Raw genomic sequence first — 16,233 nt, 5'->3', positions numbered from 1 at the left:
TCTCAAATAGAATCCAAATCTGAGTAGCATTTTCTGTGATAGGGTAAAGGATATAAGGTAATATAATTTTCCCAGATATGTTTCTCTGAAACCCAGCTGCATGCTTGTCTTTGCCTGTTTTGTCTCAGATGAGTGATGGGAATCACTCTCACCTCTCCCAGTTGGCAACACCATTATTTTTATTATCTGAAAGTAGTTTCTTGAGATACTTCTTTTTCTTTTAATCCTAGATATTTATCTCAATAATAATAATAATAATAGATTCTACTTTTCTGTTCCATCTAACTAATCTCTTTATGAAGTCCATCTGGTATTCATGAAAGCACCCTAAAGAGTCGAAACAATTCCTGTAACTTCATTGTACTTCTTTGTATTGTTAACAAGAGAACTGACTTGCTATTTGACATATTTGAAGAAATACCTTTCTGATCATAAAAAAAGCATCTAGGTGCTTTTTTTCCAACTCTCTGTCCCACCATTTCTCTTTGGACTTTGGTCATCGCTGCCTGATAAACCTAATTTAAAGCTTTGTTGGCTAGCAGCAAGCCTGTTGACAGATACTCTTGTTACATTTTGTCATGTGGATTCTGTCTGCCCCTGCCTGTCAATCTCTCTCAAACAAGGTGTCATAGCCATAAGATACAAAGTAATGTCTGTGACATCCCAGCTTGGAAGCCATGTTAACATTCATTCATTCCTGTCCCATTCCCTTCACTAGCAGCGTTGGCAAAGAACACCACCTGGGCCCCCGTGTCCATGGGCACCTGCCACTTTCTCTGGACGGCACTGGTTCTGATCCATGAGACAGGCTCAGAAAGCCCACATGCCAAAGAACTTTTCCCTCCTCACGTGTGTCTATTCATTCTGCAGTTGCACATTTGCAGATGGAGAAGGAGCCTTTTCTTCTTGCTGGAAGTCACAAACTTTCCCTTTTATTTACCAGTATGGATGTATTTTTTTGGATTGTCACTACAGGTTGGCAGCTAAAGTAATATAACAGAAAAAATATTTTCTATACTAAGGGTGATAGTTATCTAAGAAAGCTTTATTTTTCTCAGAGTTAGGTGCCTAATCTAATGGTTATCTAGGCTCCCTGTATGTTACAGTCCATCTCCAAAATATCAGATTCATACTTGCTGTAGAATGAATTATGTAGGTGTGTGAAATTCTGTTTTCTTCACTAATATTATCTTGTTAGTGTTTTAGTATTTCTTAAAATACCTTCTGTGTTAATACCAAATACTTTATTTAGATGTTATTCTAACATTTCCAAACAAGTCAATGGCATTTAAAAAATAGATTTTGTGAAATTAAAGTTTATCTTCGAAATACACAGAGAGTTTCTGTCAGATTCGTAGTTCAACTCTTAAAGGATATTTTCTTTAAACCCTACTAGAAAAGACTTGTGATGTACTTATTGATTCAAGCTACTTCAAATTCCACTGATCAATACTGGAATAATTTCATAGGAGTTTGTTTTTCTTTTAAATGTTTAGGTACTGTGATAGAAAAATATGATAAGCCCAATTCAAAGCCAATTGGAGTTAAAAAAAAAGAAGCCCCTCTGCAATACTTCTAATCTAGCTTCAATCATATTCATATTATCCACTTCATTTTAGCTAGTTATCCATTTTTTTTGTTACTAAAGTAAGACAAGCAGCTACAGGGAATAATTTGTGCCATTCTTATATAGGCATCTAAAATAAAGGAGTGAATCACCTTTTGGAATTACCTATTTCTTACTATTGAACTTTGGATCAAACTTTGTAGTAATATCAACAGCATTTCCAAAAAATTGTATAGTGAACATTTTAATGAGCATTTAAGAGATTAAAGAAAACTGCCATAACTACCAGGCTGTTGGTTATCCAGAAAACAGGAGGGGTTCTTTTCTACTGGAGACTGGACTATTTAAAAAATTGGATTTTTGTTGGGATAGGATTTAGAAAATAGTTGGTTTTCCCATTTCTACATGAGTATTGTAACAATCTAAATATAGTTGTCACACTTGCATTTTATATTTAAATATTCAGTTTAAAGAAGAGTTCAGGAGGAAGAAGTGAAAATTCAAGCATCTTTAAGCATGCAGGTTATAGTGCCTGTCTCAAAGAAAAAAAATGAATTTTATTAATTAGTAGACAAATTTTTTTGCTTGTTTTGTGTTCCAGGGCAGCTAAAGACCAACACATTTCAAATTTCATTTTTTTGTTATAGTTTTATTTTATTCCACTACTAAAGCCATGTGAATGGTTCAGCTAATTGTTCATCCTTAGGCAAGGCTATAATTCACATTAATGGAAAAGTGTATGCTTGTGAGACTGATCTGTTACTTGCCCCGTGTTTACCAATGTGCACATCCACATAACTGATAAGATATTAAACAGAATTGGCCCCAATACCGAACCTTGGGAGCTCCGCTGGTGACTAGCTGACAGCTGGATTGAACTGTGTGTTAATGTTATGAGTATGTTCGTGTTGTCTAGGTGAACTGTTTCTCTCCCTGTATTATCTGCTCCTTTGCTTCCTAAACCATGCACAGAGGCCACTGAATACTTCAAGTTTTATTTGCCATGCCTCACTTATGTTCTTTTACATTCAGAAAATGCCCCATGTTTTCTTTGAACTTTTGCATATGTGTTGGAACCCATGTCACCCTTAATGTTCCATGCTGGTCTTATCTCCAGTTGGCCTAGGCTTTTCTAAGTTCATCCTGAATTGCCCAAACAATTCTTTCTCAGTCCTTGATTTTGCTTCTTGTATGTTCCTTTTTTTTTTCTTTTTTTTTTTTTCCTCTGTCTTTCAATTCAAGACACTCCATGCTTACCCAAACAGTCATTCTGCTAAAAATGCTGGTCTTTCTGAAAAATGAGGTGATTGGTTCTGAAACTCACTCAGAAGCAATCCTTTATTCCCCCTTTTAATCAAACAAAATTAATGTGCTGTCCACTATATAATAGTCTCAAATTTTCCCTCTCCCTTATACTCAGTAAACCAGTGTCTGCTTTCCTAAAGTCCGAAACTGTAACTCTACAGTTTACCTCATGGCTATCTACAGCATATGTATAAATAAGTTCTGCCTGAATTTGCAGTGTTGGCTGTTAACGAGCAGTTCAGAAATTTCCTTCAGTGTAGTCATCATTAATAATACAGCTTTTTCATATACATTTTGAAATATAAAGATACACAGTTGAAAATAATGGTATTAAAAGGGTTTCTGTGACTAAAAGGTAACTTAAATTGACTTAAAATTTTGTAAGGTATCAGATCTGACGTGAATTTTATTCAAGCTTTTAATATATAAATCCTGTGAAAAAATTGTTGATGTAGTTCTTTGTTACAGTATAAAGCTTGTGTGTTTTGTTTCTCACACTCAGTAAAAAACTCATCTTGCAGATCACTGCTATAGATTTCAATTTGTTTCCAGAACTACAATGCAAAGTGTTATAGAGAGTGTTTAAAAATGTGTAAAAATGATCTGTGCCCATATTCATACTTATTTTTGTGTGGGAGGAGTGACTGATATCTCCAAGTGCCGTGATGCCATTCAGAGAGACCTTTACAGGTTGGAGAGTTTCAGTTCAACAAAGGCAAATGCAGGGTCCTGCATGTGGGGAGGAATAACCTCATGAATCAGTATGGTCTGGAGGCTGACCTCCTGAAAAGCAGCTCTGTGGAGAAGGACTTGGGGGCCTGGTGGACAACAAACTGTCCATGAGCCAGCAGTGAGACCTTGTGGGCAAGAAGGCCAATAGTATCCTGGGGTGCATTAGGAAGAGCACTGCCAGCAGGGGGAGGGGGAGGTGATCCTGCCCTTCTACTCTGCCCTGATGAGGCCACATGTGGAGTCCTGTGTGCAGTTCTGGGCTCCCCAGTTCGAGAAAGATGAGGAACTACTGGAAAGTGTCAAGTGGAGGACTAAGAAGATGATTAGGGGACTGGAGCATCTCTCTTATGAGGAAAGGCGGTGAGACCTGGGCATGCTTAGCCTGGAGAAAGGACAACTGAGAGGGATTTTATCAATGCTTACAGATACTTTAAGGGCAAGTGTCAAGAGGGTGGGTCCAGACTCTGTTTGGTGGTGCCCAGGGACAGGACAAGGGGCAACAGGCACAAACTGAATCCCAGGAAGTTCCATCTGAATATCATGAAAAACTTCCTAACTGTAAGGATTACAGAGCACTGGAACCGGCTGTCCAGAGAGGTTGTGGTTGAATATCACCTGCCTGGAGGTGATCCTGTGCAGCCTGCTCTGGATGAATTTGCTTTGGTGGGGATATTGCACTAGATGATTTCTAGAGGTCCCTTTCAACCACAACTGTTCTGTGATTCTGTGATTCATGTATTCATACCCTGGCATTTCATACTCGTCATGAATGGCAGCTGAATCATTTGAAAACTTAAGTTTGTTCTAGCAGAAACTCAATGCAGAGAAATAATATTCACACATTATATCAGGATGAGTTAAGAAAATTGTGGTATCTGAACAATGTCAGGTTTACAAAATCAGGCAAAAAGTGTGTTGTCCAATTAAAACTGCTCTTTCTTCCTAAAACTGTGGTCAGATGTATGGCTCTAGTACAGTTCCAGTGCTCGTTTTTACCTTACTACTGACAGGAGCAGGTAGAGAAAGTGTAGAGGGAAAGGTGTACAAGGACACCCCTAACTCTTAAATTGCTGGATCATGCTTGAGACTGTACACCAAGTCTCAATAACTGTTATTACCCAAGTCAGATAAAGAAAAGTTAGTGTGAGTATATCCACCAATATTTACAAACCTACATCTTACTGCAGTATTTCTACTGTGTATAGAATAAGAGGGCTGTGGTATGTGGTTATTTTTCAGGATCCAACTGCAATATAATGATAGCTGCAGCATCTTGTGTGCTTGTCAACAGACTAAAATTTTCTCTTTCAAAATCTAGCTCAACAGGACTTGGAACACTAATTCTGTATTTACTGCTTGTCCATAATTCTAATCATGCCACATAGAGTAATATGGGTATAATTATTGAAAAGTATGCAATGTATGTTATTCTTTAACTTCTTATGTTCCTCTGACATCTATAGAAATAAATCTATTTTCTTAAAATAATTTAGCATTTATACAGCCCTTGTATCAGCTGTCCAGAGCATATAATTACTGACATTTATTAAGTGCATCCCACATCACAAATACATGACTAACAGTCTCTAGCAGAAGTTGGTGAGTAATGGCAGCCTGTATTTATTACCCTGCAATTGAGAGATCTGAGTACTTAAGAAGAATTTTTAAAATATGGGGAGTATTTTGTATACACCTGTGGTGATGCATGAAAGAAATGTGCTGTGCCATTCTTGGAGTGGAAGTCACAGAATTGTGCTCTAGCGAAAACCACATCTCTTTACCAATGCAGTGAATCAATGCAGTGATTCAAGTAGCCTTATTCCCACAGGATTGGTACTATGTATATGAGAATATATTGGTGCTCTGCATATGAGAAGTTTTTCCTAAGAACAGGCTGCAATCTTCCAGTCTTCTTAAATTTTATCAGGATGTAATTGGTTAAGGTCAACCACCTGTTTGGCCTTCCTCTTAGCATCATAGTCTTCAGGTAATGTGTATCCTGTGAATCTGTAGGAAGTAAAACTCATAGTTATTTTTTTGAAGAAGGTTCAACTGGAATACTGGCTATGACAGTACTGGCCTCATGCTGTCCATCTGCAGTATGCTGCTGATCTTCTTCCTCCTCGGAACCCCTACTCTAGGGAGGATCTTCCTGTTGTCAGATGCATATGATATATGATCCTCTTCTGTATAAAGGAAGATACAGCTAGTGTCAACATCTTCCCCTCATTTGCTTAGTATTTTGATTGAGAAGGCATTTATCTCTGTATAGAGTCCAATCCTGTTTCAGATCCTTACTGAGTGAAAGTGCAGCTTTGAGGTGGCCTTGAAGGAACAACAAAAGAGCAAGTGTAGACCTATACTGTCTCTTACTCACCCACATGCAGTAGGAATGATTTGCTTATGAGTGCCATTAAAGTGCTTTTGTCCCAACAGCATCCATGGATCCTGTTCTTGCAGAGAGGGTAAGGGACACAGAGAGACTGAAAGTCAGAAGTTTCATTGGCATCTCGGTCTTAGGCTACTTTCACAGCTATGTGGGAACTGCAGCCAAACTGAGAAACAGTATGGAAGCATGTAGTTCTGACAGGAGGCCTGTCAAACAGAAATCTGTTCCCTCTTTATGACACAATGAAGACATAGTTGTATTGCACTGGGTTAGTATTTTAACAATATTTACCCGAATAATTAAGTTATAGCTTCGTATTTTAGTTTGAGCTGTAAAGTCTTATAAAACCAGAAATATCTCCTTGAACAGTTTTGTAAAGGGATATATTGTCATTCAGAGAAATGAACCATAAAAGTGGTTTCTGTGCTAAGACTACATCCTTCTAAAACTGGTAGATGGCAGTAGAGTATCTGCTTTGACATCTTTAGATTTACTTAGAGGCATTTGCTAGATTTTAGTACAATAAAAATCTATTTTATCTGTTCTGTAGTCTTGAAAAAAATACCAGTTACCTGACTAGCAAATCTTTTTAGCTTTGTGTTCTTAGAAGAGTAATCATATTTAGTTCAGAAGTTATTGATTTGAGGTGTTTTGGTGTTTATTTTCATTCACTGACATAGAATTTTGCAATATATTTTTGACTGTATGACTTTTTTTGAAATTGTAATACTTTGTGTAAAATTTGATTTTGTCACATGATTTGTAGGGCATATTGCTTCTGAAATGAATATAAAACTTAACTATATCTTATACAGATATAAGCCTGTGTTTATTGTGTTTGTGAAGTAGCAGTTTTGCAGTAGCTATGAATGACTGAAGGCAAGACTTTTTCCTCATCTTGTACATGAGTAAAGAACAGAAATAGATTTTGTCTTCCTAGAAATCTGTATTATCTAAGTTCCAGAGAAGGAAGTTAAAATCGTGACATTTTCTCATTTTTATTTGTTCCATTAATTTTTATTTTAATTTTCAGGTCAAACATGACTTTCTAGTAGTTCCATATGAAGCTACATGGGATCATTGATCATTGTCTTTATAGCTTTCAGTTCTCTTTAATCTCTCTCATAATTTTTCTAAATGCATGTGCTGTTTACTGTAATGTGTTGGTCAATATCGTAGCATATGTCCACAGAAAACGCAGAAGTATGCAATAGATAAAAAAGCTGAGATGCACAACTAACTTAATAACTAGGTAAATAAATACTGACATTTTAAGTTTGACCAACCCACCTTTATTAATATATGCAATTTATATTTTTCTGCACTGACAACTCAAAAAACATGCAGTGTTTGAATTTTCCACAAAGAAAGCAGTTCCTCTAGGCTGTTCATAGGTATTAGATGCACTATTCACAAATAAATTGTTCTGTTGAATTTTTTATATAAATACTGTTATGATTAGTTAACCTTATTTAAAACAGACAGCTTCTACAGAGAACTGTGGTTCTGAATAATCTTCTCACCCCTCTTTAAACAGACATTATTGGTGATTGATTTTATATTTTAATTACCTTTCTTTCTATCCCTTTCATATTTTTAATGATGGTACTGTTTTCTTGCATTATGGTAGGTTTTTACACTTTTATAATTATTCAGAATATTTAGATGTGTATTTGGTCTGGATTAGCACATCATGTAAGTGCTTTTAGTTTATAATATATTAAAAGAATATGTTGCAATAACAAAGGAGAGCATTCAAAGGCTAGGTATTGAGTACCGTGTATTATACATCTATGATTAAATTTTCAGTTTACTTAGTACTGTAAGTACATACCTGGTTAGAGTGCAAAGGCTATGATTCAACAGACCTAGATGTATGCATCTGTGATAGCCACTTATAGTCTCTCTTTGTGGTCATGGAAGCATTGTATTTAAGGCAAGCTTAATCTAGAATAAGTATTTGAAGTTGATTATAGGTTGACTTGATGGTAATGTATATATAGTACAGTGAGAGGACCTGAATTCTTCTTAAGCTTTGTAGTTAGCTCTCAAGGAAATTAAATTAAAATCCTCATTATAATTTCCACAACATAGACCCATCTATCTGAGGTACCTGTGTAAGAAACTTAGTTTTCCTATGTGCTCAATACGAGGGTCTTCCAAATGACAAGTTAACCCACTTAAGATCTGTCTGTCTATTGATTACATAGGAGACTAAGGTGGTAATATTTGTAATTTGTGTAACTTTTAAGTAAGCTTTAAGTAAGTTCCTAAGGGTAGGTGGGGTGAATTTGTGCTTGTCTGATGTGACTGTGTGCCCTCTCTCAACTCAAGAATTATTTTGTCTTCTTAAATACACATTCCTAATCATATTTCCTTTGTCATCTGAATGAAGGTCTCCCTATAGGTACTCATCCAGTCTGTGTTTTCATTCCTGTCCTGTTGCATTATAGAGCCATTTCTGTTTCTCATAAGGCTCTCAGGAATGTATTCCTGATACTCCTCTTTCTTTTAAATCCAGTTTTCCTTCATTCAACTCCAAACTTGTTTCTCTTACCTGGAGGTGAAAACAGTTATGTGGAGCAACCACAAACATACCACCATACCTCGGACACTTCTGTGATACACCTGGTAATTCTTATAGGGATATATATCCCACTCATGGTTTTATTTAGGTCCTTCCCAATCTTAAAACATTCTTTGTCCTGACCCATGCATGTGACTCTCTTGTTTTTACAGGACATAAACTGAAACAAGAAAGGTACAGATTGTGTATTAAGGGAAACCTTTTCAGCACTACGGCAGTAAAGCAGTGGAACAGGTCATCCAGGGAGGTTGTTCAGTCTCCGGACTTTAGACTTTTCCAAGACCAGGACAGATAAAGTCCTGAGCAACCTGATCTGATCACAGAACTCATCATACTTCAAGCAGGAGGTTAGACCCTCTCCTGGGGTTCTTTCCAATCTGAATTGTTTTATGATCCTATTAAAAAAAAAAAAATCCTCTTTCATTTGCATAGCATTCAGAAAGAGACTGATTTGAGAGTACTGAGTAAACATTTTCTCAGGCTTTAGCTGACTTGAAGTAGCACAGACTGGCCAATACAATACTGGGTTTTGTGAGAATTAAATACTTACTCCATTCAAGTTCTAAAATCAAACTTGTAACCATAGATAAGCATTAATATGAATTACTATTTTACAATCTCTAATTCTTCCCTAAATTTGAACTGATTTCATGGATGTAAAAAATGGTGCACAAAAAAAGTGTCCATCGAAGTTTCAGTCCCTTAGCAAAAGTTTGGGGTGCTGAAGCAGTTTAAAGGGGAGGTGAATCTGAGTATTTTGACACAAATCAAATGTATTTTCATCTATTTCTTGAAGGTGAATGACTGCTCTAGGCTACAATTTGCAAAAAATACTTGGGCTGAAGGAGCCACCAGTACACAGAGTTTCAGCCTAACCCATTAAAGAAAAAAAAATTACAGTGAATTGGAAATAGTTTGCTGTCATGGAAACTTTAGTAGTAAATTATGCTACCGTCATACCTGCTATACCTAAGAGAAGAAATGGAATTAACTGGAGGATGTTAAAGAGTTTTCTTGGACATTTGATGAAGATCACAGCATGTGATCAAGAGTTAAAACTTGATTTCTTTTGATTCAGTACTTTTACTTTAAGTGTGTCATTTTGAGAATGATATCCCAATATTTTTTAACTACTTTGATAAAATATACAAAGCAGAAATAGATATAGGTGCAGTGAAGAAAAAGATTAAAATAAAGGTTCGATAGTATATTTCCTATTTAAATTATATTGACAAATTCTGCAATTAGATAACTAGAAAGAGACAGCTAACCCCCATACACTATAGTTAGAAAAATATTTTAATTACTTGATCTTGCAGTCACTATTTTGCAAATTCATTTCAGCGATCTGGAGATACGTGTTTATACCTCTAAAGGCACTTAAAAAAATGAATATCAGAGTTAATATTTTCAATTTCCCGTATTGAAAAAGCAATCATATAAACTTTTGTGAGCTTTATAGCATGCATTATATGCAAGTTTATATGAAGTATTGCACACTGAATTACCAGTAAAAGTATATTTGATATAAATGTTTTATTGCTTAGCAAATGATGGCAGGCAACTATCCAAAAATAAGAGTCAAAGCTAAAGCTAAAAGATTGGTATCTGGAAGGCACAAATATGTGCTTATTATCTGTATTGCTTGTCAGAACATTTGCATATGTGCAGAATGAAAACGAGGAAGAATAACTAATGATAAAGATACTATGATCAAAACATTAATCAGAGAAAATAACTTTTTTTTTTAAATTAAACAAGAATCTTTTTTGATATACACAATAGCTGGAGCACACAAAGTATTATTAAAATTTAATATTAAGTTATGAGAATGAGAGGATGAAATGTTATTTTACATAACAGAAGCTATGAAGAGCAGTAGCTCACATTTTCTTTTAGCTGTCAGAATACTTGCCAGAAGCCCATTTAAGCCTTTGCATCCACTGCTGTTTTCAATCCCAGATGAGATCTGGCTTTCCTCACTCGACCCTAACACAACTGAGCAATGCCTTTATATCCCTGCTGACTACTGCATCCCTGCTCCCATCTTCTGTGGGAGACCTCATAGCTGTCTACAGGTTCCTTAGAAGAGAAAATGGAGGGGCAGGCACTGATCTCTTCTCTCTAGTGGCCAGTGACAGGACCCAAGGGAATGGCATTAAACTGAGTCAGTGGAGATTCAGGTGGGATATTAGGAAAAGGTTCTTCATGCGAAGTGTGAGTGCACACTGGAACAGGCTCACCAGGGAAGTGGTCACAGCACCAAGCCTGACAGAGTTCAAGAAATGTTTGGACAGAGTTCTCAAGCACACAGTGTGATTCTTGTGGCTATCCTATGCGAGGTCAGGAGCTGAACTTCAATGATCCTAATGGTCCCTTCCAACTCAGGATATTCTATGATTTGAGATCAGAAACTTCTTTTACATCCATGTTGATTTTCTGCCATGATTGCTTATCATGCTTGTTTCCCGTGCATCAGAATGGACTGTTCTTGTGCTTTGAGGAAATTTTTCTTGACAGTTTCTTGAAACTCTTCTGGCCCTCCTTTGCCCTCCAAAACATTTACCAACTGGGTCCTGCTAAAAAGGTCTCTGACTAAGCTAAAATCTTCTTTTCTGAGATCTGGGGTTGTGATTCTACTACTGGCCTTGCTATCTTCTCTCAGGATTTTGAAGTCCACAATCTCATAGTAAGTGCTTATTATAGATGTTAAAACGATGGGTTTACCATCATTTTGTAGTGCTTCATAGTTCCTATCAAAACTGATTAATAAGAAGCTGCTGTTTGCTTCAGTGAAAGAAAATGAAAAACAAAAGAAAACACTTCATCATTGCACATCTTCCAAGAACAGAAAATAAGCCAAAACCCAGCAGAAACAACTTGACTTTCTCTTTCATTCTATGTAACAATTAAATAGTCCAGTCCTTAATACATTTTTTACTATCAAACTTCATTCTTTATTGTCAAGCAAAAGAGGAGAGAATAAGTTGTTTTGCAACATGTCTTTCAAAAAATACACTGTGAAAAGTAACTAAAATTTAGCTAATATGCCTTAAAATACCAGGGGATTTATATGCAGTTTAAGGGACCGACATCAATATCACTGAAGAATTTTAATTTTAGTGTTCTTTCTTTACAAGTGTATACATATATTTTATCAGTTTATGTGTGGACTTACTAGGGTTGCTAACAGTGAAACACAGCTGGACTTAAAGAACTGGAAGCTCCCCTTCTTTCTGGAAGTTTTGCAGTTATTCTTTTAATTGCTTGCTTGCTTTCTTTCTTTAATAAGTATGCATTTAAGTAGTTTGAGTTAGCATGAATATCTAAATAAAAGATCCAGGTCAGATCAGGATGAATTGACTATAATTATCCTGAGTTTTGATGCCTGATAGTTACTGTATGTATTTAGTAACATATTCTGTTTTTTTATTTCCTTTAAATTTTTAATTACAGGTGGAGCCTAGTTTAAGGCAGAGCTTGAGTTTTTACTCTAAATTTTGTGGAAAAGAGGCTAATTAATGAATTATACACCTCATTAGTTTTTAAATTATAGTTGAACAAAGTCAATTACTGCAATAGGAAAAATATGGATTTTTTTTGTTTGTGGCTTAATATGAATGAGGCTCAAGTGTGTTCTCTGCTTTAATATAGGTATTGTTTATGTTTTGATCAGACCACGATCAGTAATTAAGTATGCAGGAAAGTATAGTTCAAAGATAAATTGGAGAGTATTTGCTATTGTATCACATTTTTGTACTGAAAGAAGTTTGTTTATCCTTCTTCAAGATTGCATTTGTACTCTCATCACTCAGGTAATTTCACAGCTTCGGATCCTGAGCAGGTCAGTAACTGCTGGCTCCAAATTTGACAGAGAAATATGGTCTACAGAACTTTCTCCTATTCTCAACCTATGGAAGAAACTTAATCAGGTAGGAATGTACCTGATTTGAAATGACAACTTATTCTTCTTTTTTTCCTGGTAACTACATAAAAAGTAAAGTCTAAGGAATTATCTCAAATATTGAAACACTAGAAGTGAAAAAGTAAATTAAATGCATTTGCAGGGGAAAATACATTAGGTGTTTGTAATTAGCTATGAAGTCTGTACGTGATGTAACAGGCTATCACTTTTTTCTCCATATGAAGGTGAGACCATACTCAAGACATGAGACTAACATCTTGTATGTGTTTCCAAGAAAAATACTAATGTATTTCAGATTTTAATTTATTCTTTTCATTTCTCTAATATACACAAGACAATGTTTAATGATTTTAAATATAAATGAAGTTTTTCCTGTATAGTCTTGAAATATAGTATTAGCTTTAAACTGAGGTTCATTAAAATCCCTTCTACATAGATCACAGACATCGTGGCCTAAAACTATGTAATAAGAAAAACCTTTCCCTTACTCAAATAATCGCATACAAAGAAGTGGCATGAGGTACACATTAGAATTTACCATTACATTGTGAAATATCNATAAATGAAGTTTTTCCTGTATAGTCTTGAAATATGGTATTAACTTTAAACTGAGGTTCATTAAAATCCCTTCTACATAGATCACAGACCTTGTACACAACAACACTGTAATAAGAAAAACCTTTCCCTTACTCAAATAATCGCATACAAAGAAGTGGCATGAGGTACACATTAGAATTTACCATTACATTGTGAAATATCTCATTAAATTCTTATTTAATCCATTCTAAGTGTATGATACATCATGTTTTTGTCAAAATAGTCCTTTGGTACTAAATAAGTTCATGTTGAAATCTGTGGCCTCTGAACATGGGCTGCTGTTAACTGGGTCTGTGATCCTGTAAGAAAAAGGATATTTCAATGTGACACCTTTCATGATCTCTTACTAACTAAACATACTTTTAGGTTTGCAAATCTTCTTTGCAAAAGCTCAGATGAAACTATTGCATATATGTATGTATACACCATCAGAAAATTAGAGATTTTGGTTGTAGTGTTTGGAAAACTGATAAATGAAGCCAGTTTTAAACAGCAAAATAAATCGCGCTACATTAATATCCATTATCAGCACACATTGCTAGTGGCTAGTTCTTTATAATTGTTAATCATTATCAGTGCAAATTCAAAGTACTTATTCCTTAAAACTTGAGTCATAAGTTAGCTGTGAGTATGCAGTACCATGAAGCTGAAGCCACATAGTTGGTGCTTCTGGCTGGTCCTTGGTAGTCTTAGTCACCCATGTGGAGGTAATCAGTTGCCCAAAAGCTCTTTGACAAGGGAAGCTGGACCTGACAAAGGCCTCCTCTTTCACCCCAAACATTACCCTCAAATCTGAGATCTCTCATGATTTTGTAATACTTTACCTCAGTTCCTGACCTACAGACTGAATGACACTTAGATAGGGTTATTTTTCAGGCTGTAGCAGGTAACTTTATTCTGTCAGTTATCTGCTTTGCTTTGTTGTGTAATTGCTTCTTGTCTAAAAGCAACAGTAGTCTTGCCAGTTCTTAATTTTGCCCTTTCTCAATGATGAGTATGTGACCATCAGCTGTTGTTCATAGTTCTTGGGCCTCTCTTTTCAACCTATGCCCATACTTTCAAGACCTTTGCTATCCCGTGCTAAAACTTCACATTATAACAGCAAACACCTGGTACTGAATTCTACTTCAAACAGCAAGCTCTCCTAACAACTTAATAACATGTCTAGAAGGTCAGTACTGGAGCCTTGCGCGGTAAGTGTAAGACCTAGTTAGCATGACCTATTCCTAGCAAAAGCAATTTGGTTTTTTTACAGAATCATTGGGTACAAAAATTTTGTATATTGTTTCCTAGGCCCCTCTCCTGTGAAGACAAACTGAGAGATTTGGGGTTGTTAGCCTGGAGAAGCGAAGGCTTTGGGGAGACCTTATAGTGCCTTCCAGTACGAGAGCTGGAGAGGGACATTTTACAAGGACATGTAGTGACAGGAGATAATGCTGGGGCCTGAAGAACCGGCCCTGAGCCGAAGTTGGCCTATAAGCTGAACTCTCCATCCTAGTATTGTATTTAGACATATATCTGCTTATTAACCAAGATGCTATATAATCCTTAATAATGCTTTAAGAATATGCATTTGCGCTTGCTAACACAGTATATTATTAATAATTAGTAAGGCTTGAATGTGTTATAAATACGCCTTTTCTTTCCAGCCATGACCATGAAAAACCATAGGTCTCACGTAGTCACAGGTGGTTCATATTTGAGATATTAATGTAGCCATAAGTTCTGTGTTTAGTGACTAGTCAAGGCCATAGAGCATTTGATAGTAGATGGTCCAAATCGACTCCCTCGGTCTCCCTTTGGGCCTTGGCCAGGCCTAAGGGGCATACCAGTGGAGGAAGAAAGCCAGATAGTTTTGCCACACCGATTGAGTAATGTAAGCTGGTTTGTTTAACATTGTATAAGCTGGATCCTCTCACAATGAAGATGGAGGCCTCACTGCGTAGGATTTCCCATTTACTGGGAAGAGGTTTTCCAGACCTTAGCTGTGATGGGGGACTTTCCAGCCAAAGTGCAGTCTGGATGATGATGATGATGGTAATATATTTAGGGTAACTGGTGATGTATCTGTCTCTTAATCACTATAAGACTTTTTTTGTAGTAATGATTAGATGCGTTGCTAAGTGTATCCTTTCATAAGCCACTGCTTCTTTTGTAATTCTTTACTGTCTTGCACTATAGTAAACTTATACACTTATTCTTTAAAGTTGGTGTCTGTGTTCCTTAAATCCATCCTCGTTACTGGGGGAGGGAGGCAAAACAGATTGGCAAAACACAGGGCAAGGGGGAATGGCTTCAAACTGAAACAAAGTAGGTTTAGATTGAATATTAGGAAGAAAGATTTTACTGTGAGGGTGGTAAGACTAGCACAGGTTGCCCAGAGAAGTTGTGGGTGCTCCATCCCTGGAAGTGTTCAAGGTCAGGTTGAATGGGGCTTTGAGCAACCTGGTCTAGTGGAAGGTGTCCCTGCCTGTGTCACGGGGGTTGGAACTTGATCTTTAAGGTCCCTTCCAACCCAAAACATTCCATGATTCTGTATTATCTTGAAGTTTCTTTGATTTCTGAATATTTTCATGCTATTAGGAGGTAATGAATCTAATCTTTTAAAGATCTTTTTAGAATAGGAGAGTTTCTGACCTTGTGTAGGGTTTTTTTGGGGAGGACATTTGCTTGAGTGTTTAAAAAAATTTAAATAACAATGTTCTTTATTAAAATTAGTTTTCATAGTCTGTTCAACCAGTAATTGCTTTAAGCTTTGAAAAGGTCTAGGCAACTTTAATATTTCCACAGACATTGTGTACTGTTCTAAATTCTCATTCTACACTGATTTCTTAATGAAGGCACCATGTTTGTTTTCAGAAGTTTTAAAGACCTGGAAATTGGAATGAAGAAAATAGTCAAATTGCTGCTTAAGTTAACAACCATAAATTATATTATTTATGCATGAATGGGCACAGAGAATGAGCTAAAATTATTTCCCAGGTATGAAGAAGTAGAATCACAAAAGCTATTCTAGAAGTGTGTAAAAAATTTTTTTCCCTTCAATTTTGGAAGCATTTGCATTTAGCTCCAACAGGTCCATGTCTATGTTCTGCTAAAGACTCAAGAGGGGAATGCTGCATTCCAGGCAG

At 36.2% G+C, this 16,233-nt stretch overlaps 1 protein-coding gene across 1 annotated transcript in view; it reads left to right on the top strand.

Moving 5' to 3' along the window:
- DYNC2H1 (dynein cytoplasmic 2 heavy chain 1) overlaps window positions 1-16,233 on the top strand; it is a 161,271-nt gene that overhangs the window by 106,448 nt on the left and 38,590 nt on the right. The window contains exon 82 of the mRNA XM_017815950.1: window positions 12,396-12,512. Coding sequence (XP_017671439.1) covers window positions 12,396-12,512 — 117 coding nt within the window. The remainder of the gene's footprint in view (window positions 1-12,395; window positions 12,513-16,233) is intronic.

Source organism: Lepidothrix coronata, unplaced genomic scaffold, assembly GCF_001604755.1.
Source record: "Lepidothrix coronata isolate B3197 unplaced genomic scaffold, Lepidothrix_coronata-1.0 Scaffold53, whole genome shotgun sequence".
Taxonomy (NCBI): Eukaryota; Metazoa; Chordata; class Aves; order Passeriformes; family Pipridae; genus Lepidothrix; species Lepidothrix coronata.
Note: the sequence above shows the minus strand (reverse complement) of the source record. Positions and strands in the feature narration are given on the sequence as shown.